Source organism: Podarcis melisellensis, assembly GCF_964234715.1.
Source record: "Podarcis melisellensis genome assembly, chromosome: 8".
NCBI classification, from domain to species: domain Eukaryota; kingdom Metazoa; phylum Chordata; class Lepidosauria; order Squamata; family Lacertidae; genus Podarcis; species Podarcis melisellensis.
In genome coordinates this window covers 73,243,238-73,252,243 of record NC_138540.1, presented here as the reverse complement: position 1 = coordinate 73,252,243, position 9,006 = coordinate 73,243,238, and the positions used below count along the sequence as shown (strand labels likewise).

The 9,006-nt window shown below is 45.8% G+C and overlaps 1 protein-coding gene across 2 annotated transcripts; it reads right to left on the bottom strand.

Moving 5' to 3' along the window:
• Positions 1–2,021: 2,021 nt before the first annotated feature.
• Positions 2,022–7,967, bottom strand: LOC309376378 (uncharacterized protein). Of its 2 annotated transcripts, none has more exons than XM_081922678.1 (3): positions 7,816–7,967; positions 5,145–6,130; positions 2,022–3,557 (listed from the first exon to the last, which is right to left on the bottom strand). In XM_081922678.1, exon 2 carries the CDS (start codon positions 6,028–6,030, stop codon positions 5,179–5,181), a length of 852 nt encoding a protein of 283 aa, XP_081778804.1. In that variant the 5' UTR covers positions 6,031–6,130; positions 7,816–7,967; the 3' UTR covers positions 2,022–3,557; positions 5,145–5,178. The 2 variants fall into 2 exon arrangements, with proteins under 2 accessions (XP_081778804.1, XP_081778805.1); XM_081922679.1 differs by lacking the exon at positions 7,816–7,967 and adding an exon at positions 7,694–7,764.
• Between the last annotated feature and the right edge of the window lie 1,039 nt (positions 7,968–9,006).

The following is a 9,006-nucleotide window of genomic DNA, read 5'->3' as shown; positions in this document are numbered from 1 at the left end:
CCCTCAGCAGCCCCAACTTTGTATCCTCCTTGCCTGACTGGAATATGGCTGCCTATAATGATTCTTGTCTGCCTCCGTGGAGAACAGAAAGTGGTGTGTGTAGAAACCAGGCTACTATAAGGAGATAGAATTTATGCCCACTTTTGCCTTGGCGCCCCCCCATTACTAGCCTATGGCCCCTGGAAGGTTGCTTAGGTGGGAGCGTGGCCCTCAAGTCTGAAAAAAAGATTCAGCACCCTTAGCCTAACATGTTTTAGCATGGTATTTCTTCTCAATTAACACATGTAGTGTGATTTTAAAATCCATTGCTTTGATTTGATCCTCAATAGAGCCTTTTGGCGTATGGCAATTTAATAGACTCACACTGCCGTTTCCCTATGAAGTCCTGTCGCTGAAGGACTGCCATATTAAGGTCAGTTAACAATGTCCTGCAGAGTTTTGTGTTACTCAGAAGTCTTGTCTGCTTAACGCCAGCAAAAAACGATTCGACAAATTTAACTTCCTAGTGCCATAAAAACAAATACCTTTAAAAACTGAAATTATTTGTGCCTGCTAGAAGCTCTCTAAGGGGTGGCTAATTAAGCGGCACTCTTCCTGTTCCTCTGTAATATGAAGCATCTCTGTGAGACTGTAACACAGCAGGTGCCTGAAAAGGCTAAATCCCAGGATGCTAATGAAAAAACACACCTCCTTGGTCTACAATTAGAAACGGGGGGGGGGGGATGAAATGATCTCTCAGGTGGCAGCAGCCAAAAGGAGAAATAAGTAATCACAAGCCAATTCCATGGGGTGGGACAGGAAGAGAAACAGAGGGAGGAAATAGCTGGTTGGTGAAACAGCTGCAGTGGCAAGGGAGCAAGCTGCAGCTGGCAGAAGCAAAACACATGTATCAATTAGTCCTGCTCTAATTCTTTAGAAAAACCTTTGGGGATCTCAACTTATGGGAAGAGTTTTTAAAGTTTTCATGGTTTGGAAACATTGCCTCAATTGGAATGTGCTTTATCTTTTTGTGTAGATCAGAGGCGGCCAGCTTGTTTTGGATCCATGGGCACTCTTGCATACCAGAGAAATAGTTGAGACCTGTTTGCCCCCACGACCCATTAGGTTGCCTACAACAGTGCTTCTTTCAAGCCTAATTTAAGTCTGTGCAGGAAGGTGAGGTGTTTTTTAGAATCATAAGGGTTGGAAGGGACCCCAAGGATCATCTAGTCCAACTCCCTGCAACGCGAGAATATGCAGCTGTCCCATACGGGGATTGAACCTGAAACCTTTTTAGTGTGTGGTTGGACACAAAATATGGAAGGTTTTTGTGTGCGCGTGTGTGCAGTTGGAAAGCTGATAACGTGGAGTTTGGTTTCTAAGAAACCAAAAAACCTGCACTTTCAGTCCACTATCTTGATTCAAATGGCAACTCTATCCATAGATGAAAACCTGCTCCTTGATCTCAGGAACCACCACAAAAAAGGTGGTTTTCATCTTCAGAGGTGTCCAAATGCAGAGATCAGACAAATTTCCAAATTATTTAGCAGATTTTTATGAGAGATTTAAATGAATGGTTATATGAATCACATTGTGCAAGATCAAGCCAATATTAAGCACTTCTAGTTCCACAGAATGGAATGTGCTGACAGATAACATTCCCATTGAAATTGATGGGACTTAAAAGGGCTTGTTCCAAAGCAGATTTAGGACAGCCAAAAGTTGTACCTTCTCATAAAATCTGTAATTAACTGATGGAATTTGCTTTTGAGAACTGTAGCAGCAGCAACTAGTTGAAACAAGTTTTCTAAAGTACTGGACAAATCCAGGTTTATCAAGGGCTATAATTTCCTCTATGGCTGCATACACCAGCATCTCGAGCACAAGTTGTTATTTGGAGGGTGTTCAATGTTGGACAGGATTAAGTAGCCTCTAGCATTCAAGACTATTCAAATCCCCTATTCTCTGAATATGGTGAAGTGACCAGGAAGAGCTCAAAATAGGAATTCTGAAGCAGAAGGGATGGTAACTCCAGACCACTGTGGGGGAAAGATCCTTTATTACATGTGCTCATCCACGGACATACACACACACACCAGAAATTTACACAAATGAAAGCAGGGCTAAAGTTCACCTGATACAAGGCGAAAGCGGAAGCTACATCACATCAGGACGAGTATCAAACACCTAGTTTCTACAAGCAAGAAAACACTTTGCTCCCATTTCAACACACTAATACAAACCTGGGGGGAGCTGCAGAAAAGACCCTTCCCTTTCCACTCCATTCCTCAAATATGTTGCAGAAACAAAGCCCAGCTTGAAGCACTGAAGAATGCTTGATATCCAGCAAACAGCTGGTTCATCAAATCGTGACTACTTTGGCTCACAGATAAGTACTGCAGGCTCCAAATCCATTGACAAACTACTGAAAGATAGTTACAAGCAAGGAGGGAGAATTCTGTGGGTTATGAGGCCAGTCATTATGGTGGACCTTGGAGCCCATGTCTGCCTTTTTGACCAGTAAGACAAGCTCTCTCTTAAGCAAGCTTAATTTAAGGTTGCTGCATGGTGGCTTGTTCAAAATGCTTTTGAGTGGATAGACTCTTCAGGGATACCACAACATGAGAATCCCATGTAGGTCTGCCAGACTGCATGGCAAATCTCCATGCCAGCAGCTCTGAGGAAGGTAGAGCAATGACATGGGGACTCACCACACGATCAAGGCAAACTACATTGGCAACAGCAGGGCTTGCATGATGTGGAAGTGTTTGACAGCAGCAACTGTCTTGTACCTGCAACATACAGAGTTCACTTCAGTTTATAGGGATGTTGGGTGTAGTGAGGAGATAGGCCTGTGACAGAAGCCCTGAATTCCCCAAAGGTGTTCAAAGTCTGCCCTGCCACACAAAATGTCTTGGGAGTGGTACAAAGTGACTTTTCAAGATTTCCCACACAAATTCTGAAAGGATGAGCAGGGCAGGCCATCTCTCCAAATTAAGAGGCACCCCTACAAACACAAAGCAAGGAGGGGAATCAGGAGGAAACATTATCTTGCCAATCATAAACTGATGGGAGGAGGGCATGGGAGACTGTTTGAGGAGTGGGGGAAGAGATGAGGAAAAGGTGACTCAGATGCCTTAGACCAACCTGTGGCAGACTGGCAGGTATCATTTTCATCACAAAACCCTTCCCTTCTGCATCCTATCAGAATGCTCATATGTACATACATTCCAAAGTCATGCCCACCCCTTCCCTTTTGAAAGCTCTCAAGTTCCCTTCACGCTTTGTCCTTTCTCCAACTTACTCCTATGACATTAGTGGACAGAGGGCATTCTTTAAGCTGCAAAAAGGACCAAGCAAGATTTTGAAATTCCCCTTCTTCTCCCCGCTATGTACACACACACAAAAAGTCAGATGATGTGAAGGGTTCTGCTCCAGTTAATGGTCTCCGTGCAGGGAAAGGCTGTGTAAAGGTCTTTTCATGCTCAGCAACTGCACTGTGATTTCTGAGTTCCTCTGGCCCATTTAGGTTTCCCCCGCTCGGCTTGGTAGATAACTAGGTCTTTGATTCTCTCAGTCTGTAAGGAAAACCAAGGACTCATCAGAAATGGTAAACAATTCCAGAAATATAGAGCTGGCCAAATACATTCAGATGTTCAAAGCAGCCAGGTGAAATGGTGTGAACAGAAAACCATGATACTCTGTAGCTGACCATATGCTGTCCTTTGAAGATATTCCTAATCCTGGCACCTGAGATGGACAGTCTAATCCTTAATTATAGGTATCATCTATCTATTACTTACGTGAATGAATACACTAGCCTAAGAGTAACACATTAAGTACAAAGCAACAAGGCAGCAGACTAGACTTTTTTTACAATGGCCTGGTTCACGTCACACTAAACCACAGGCAAAAACTGTGGTTTAATGTGAATGAGCTGGTGTGAATTTAATGTGATGTGCAAACCAGACTAATGCCTCTTTGGACCAAAAATTATTTATTTATTGCCCTTTCTTCAATTAGATCAGGGTAGCATCCATGAGTTTCTCCACTCCACCCTGCCTGTTTTATCCTAAGAACTCTATAAGATAGGTTATGATGACAGTGCCTGGCACAAGTTACCTAGAGAGCTTCATCGCTGAATTGAACCTGGGCCTCCCTGGCCCTAATCTAACACTCTAAACCTGGCCGTCCCCAACCTTTAGCCATCCAGATGTTGTGGAGACTCCAGCTCCCCTCAGCCCCAAGCAGGATGGCCAATGGCCTCGGGTGATGGGAGTGGTAGTCCAGAAACATCTGGAGGGCACTATCTGGGAAGATGGCTGCTCCATCCATTGTGACACACTGTCATCAGGTAATTCCCCCCCGCCCCCCAATTCTAAAACATATATATACCACAAGACCAGCCAACAACAGGCTCTGATGATATCTCCCAAAATCTGTTTTCCAGCTGCCAATTCCCTCCCTCCAGCCTTTGGCACGGTTATTTTAATGCTTTCAGGTATAACGATGCTGATTACCAGTGTATTTGTATCTGAATTAAGAAAAAAAAAACTAGGATACCATGTGGATCTCAAAACATCAGCACATGGAGGATAGCTGTCTTGGTTTGTTCTTCACAGACAACCATATTTTCTTACCTATGACCACCATACATGGGAAGCCCAGTTAAAGATTCAATGGCTACTCTTGTGGCTGAAAGTCAGTGAAGTTATACACTCTCAAGTCAGTTAAACCTGTGCACACAGTTGTTCACATTTTCCATCTTAAAAAGTGGGTTGCCTTTGCAGCATGTAACTTCAAAAGATACCTGTGTTTCCTTGGCTACTTTCACTGTGTAATAAGCGATAAGGGCTTTCTAGTAGTCCCTAGGTATTTACTTCCCGCTTTGTCAGTCAAAATTCCTGTGCATCTCAAAGTCACATGCACAGTCCTAAAATCTAGTTTTAAACATTTCATCAGATCATCACTGCCAGAAGCAATAAATAGAGAGTACCCATAATGGCTCTTAACAGCTTGGCTCTTTACCATCCTGTGAAGTGCTGGGGAGAAGCAGTTGCCTAGAACCCACCCATTGCAGGTGCACTGCAATGTTACTACTAACAGACCCCAAAGAAAACTTAAGCAACGTACTGAATTAATAATGGTCGCTTCCTGCTACCTACCAATAACCAGTCCTGCTTGTCTGATTCAGTGACTTCAGCGGAGCCAACTCCTTGCTGAAGACCGTTGCCTTGCCCTTTCTGGGTAGGGCCGTCTCCCAGGCTCAGGGTGCAGAAACTGGTAGTCTTCTGCCAGGGCTACAGCCTCATCCCCATTTTCAGGGTGACGTTCCCGAACCCAGCGCTGGACATCCTCTGGGAGGAGGTTCAGGAACTGCTCGAGCACCAACTGCTCCACAATCTCCTCCTTGCTGCGGGCCTCTGGTTTCAACCACTGGAACAGCAGTTCCTGGAGTCGCTCATAGGCCACTTGGGGCCCTTCGGTCTCTTTGTAGGCAAAACCTCGGAAGCGTTTGCGCTGGTTCTCAGAGCCTACGTTCGGCAGGCATGGGATGGCTTGCTCCACCTTGGCACATCCTCCAGCCCGGCCAGCAGCCAGACTGCTATGAGCCTGCTGAGCCTCCCCAAAGAGATCTGGCAGGAGCATGGCCCTTCCTGGCGCTCTGGCCTCCTGGCAGACATCCGGCATTTCTTTAAAGATGTCAGCATCACCATCATCATCCTCCATCATCCGCTTTGCCCCTTTCCCTTCTCCCAAGGGCAGCACTGGAACTGACACAGAAGCCTCTGCAGCAGGGGGCACCAAGGGTTTTTCAGTTTTTGGTTTCTCTTCTTGTTTTACCTGCAGTCTTGGGGCTTGACGCTGATCCGTAGGCTGCTGCGTCATCTCTGAATGTTCAGCTCCTCCTCCTGAACACTCACCAGCTGCTTTGGCCTCGCCTCTATCCAGTTCCTGATGCTCAGCCATGTTGGTGCTACCTGGATCCCTCTCCTTTGCATGGTCACTGCAGGATGCATCCAGGCTCTGCTCATTCACCTTGGTGGCCATTTTCCACAACAAGGCTGTTTGCCAACCCAGCAGCTATGCTAGGATGTTTCGTGAACAGAGTACCTGGTAGGTGCTGCTTTTTCTTTGCTTCAAGAAAACTCTGCAAAGGGCAAGGGGTGCAGGAAGAGAGAGAGAGAGAGCAATACAGACAATTAATATTCAGGCTGTGCTTCAGCATCTGAATATAAGACATATTCTGAAATCAAGGGACTTAAAGTTAGTCAAATTCATTGATTCCAATGGCATTACTTAAGAGTATGACTTAATGCAGGGATGGAGAACCTTTTTTAGCTTGAAGGCCACATGTCCCATATCAGTGGTGAGTGGGCACCAGAGGGCCACGCAAAAAGTGGGCCAAGCAACCAGTGTAAATGCCACCTTCCTATAGTAGGCTAATTTCTACACACATCCCTTTCTCTCCTCCATCCATCCAAGCAAGCAAGCAAGCGTCATTTTCAGAATTCAAAGACACATTCCATGCAGACAAAAACATTCAAGGAGGGTGTGAAGGCCAGTGGAATGTATGGCTAGGAGGAGCAGACCGATTCCTGGAGGGTTGCATAAGGCCCTGGTCCTGAGGTTCCTTGTATGGTCATTTTGCCTGTATATTCGTTCCAACACATGGCCAGTTCTGGCCAGTTTGATTCATGTGAGAAAATAAAACAAAGTAAGATCTGATTATTCACACATGAGTGGAATGGCTAAATTGGGGAGATGGGAGAAGTACCAGAACTCAGTGTGCATGAAGATGCTCCTAAGTTCAACTCCAAGCACCCCTATAGATGGAAAGGATTAGGCAGCAGGTGATGGAAAGATCTCTGCTCAAGCCTCTGAAGGGTAAACAGTTCTGTGCTATGGGCTAGATCCTGCTCCAGCACACTCTCAAATGCGGAAAGCAGGCCCTTAACAAGTAGATCTGAATTTCCTCCCCGTTTCAATGTTACATAATCAGTGTGTGTGAGATCCCATTATACAGCAAAATCATTCCAACAGTAAGATCCTGGATTCCCCCCTAATTTATTCTGTCCATCCTATCGGAAGATGAAAATTCTTACAAATTCAATAGAATGGATAAAATACCCCATCTTCAGAAGCCATTTGCACAAAACGTTACAGCCTAGGTAAGTTTCCTTAATAGTCTTCCAGCAGGGCTTATTCCCAAGTAAATACACTTGCTATTTCAGCATTTAATGTGACTTAAGGTCCTGCATATAAACAAAGAATGAGCGCCATTGCCTGCCCTGCTTTTCCTCACGGGGGTTACAAAGAACTGCCTGCGCCTTTCCTCCCTGCACCTTTTAAGCACAACTGAAGCCAGATATTCCATTGAGGTCAATGAAGTTTGCTCCTCAGCCACGAAGCTCAGGGTTGCAGCATTAAAATCACACACACACAAAAGCACACGCGTGTTCAGAAGAGCGGCATTCTGAAGCGCTCCAAACCTAGACAGGAAACCGATTCCGTCCTCGCGCATGAAAAATCGGGGAAAATCAAAGTAAAAAAACCGACGCGGTTTCCGTTCCCTTTCTCAATGTGGAGCCCACGGAGGTTTTGCACGACGGGCCGCAGGCGCCCAAACTTATTGACGCGTCGCTCCAGTGAGGACTGCTCGATTCGGATTCACTCCGCCTCAGTGAGAACAGCCTAATTCGGATTTACCCACCCCTGTTCCTTTAGCAACCAGAAGAGGAAAGGTTCAAAGTGAATGAAAGGAAGAAGCAGGTGCCAACTGCCCCCTCCCCCCCCCCGCATCCCTTTTGTTTTGATCTGGGAAGCTGCGCGTACCTTCACCCAGCCGAGGCCTCCTTCCAACACTCTGGTCCCGCCTCCGGAAGTTCCCCAGGCACTTCCGGGAGAGAGAACGCCAGAAACAGCCAATCGCGACTGACGCTTTCTACGCCAAGAAGCCGAACGCGGGAAAGGGCCATAGAGCTATACATTGTGAAGAACATTCAGGCTTTACTTGGACTGGTAAAAACAACAGGCTTTTGGCCATTTAAAAAAAGCGTGACGTGATCCATGACGTGGCCAGCAAGGCGGGGAAAGCTCCAGAACCCACAAGTGGGCAATACGTACTTTGCTGGTTGTTGGGGCTCCCCATGGGAGCGTTCGGGGAAACAGACAAAGAAAGAGGGCAGGGCATCATGGAGATTCGGAGGGTGGAGCGGCATTTCCGTTTAAACGGTTTTTTCCTCTTCTCCCGGAAATGACGCTGATTTATAATTCTCAGCCCCACCCACCACGACGTTCCCACGTAGCTGGTGTTGTACAGGGAAGTCAGTGCGGTAGGCAAGCTGTCTTTTAGGGAAGCGTGTCCCCCCAACTCAACACTCTCACAACCACAGCAGCTTGAAGGCCTCTGTAGTACTTTCATTAATTTATTTCCCAAAATTTATACACCGCTTGGTTCTTTTTAAAAAAGCAACCACCCTCAAAAGGGGTTTGCAAAAAGGCAAAACAGTAAAATCAAGAAAAATTCGCAACCATGCTTTAAAACATACGAAAGTTAAAATACTAAAACATTAAAATTATCTCAGCTTTCTAAGCATCTGGGTAGGCTTGTCTACACAGGATTTTTTTTAAAAAAAAATATTTGCAGGCCCAAAAGTGGACAGTGAAGGCACTCGCTTGATCTCAATAGGCAGGGAGTTTCAAGGTGCAGGTGCTGCCTCACTAAATGTTTCTTACAATTGCGGGATGGGCATTATGTGGCCCTTACAGTAGTGCCAATTCCACCAATCCAAGTGGGCATGTGGGATAAGGCGATCTCGTAGGTATACTGGTCCAAAATTGTTAAGGGCTTTATATGCTAATAGCAACATTCTGAACTTGGCCCAGTAGCAAATTGACAACCAGTGTAGATCTCTGAACATGGGACTAGGCCTTTTGTTGTCAGCAATTGTAATGCAACATTGTGCACTAGCTGCAGCTGGGAGACATTGCAGGACAGCTTCAAACTCTGGTAAACATTACAAG

Coding starts and splice junctions, on each gene's coding strand:
- LOC309376378 (XM_081922678.1), bottom strand. CDS start 6,030: ATGGCCACCAAGGTGAATGAGCAGAGCCTGGATGCATCCTGCAGTGAC.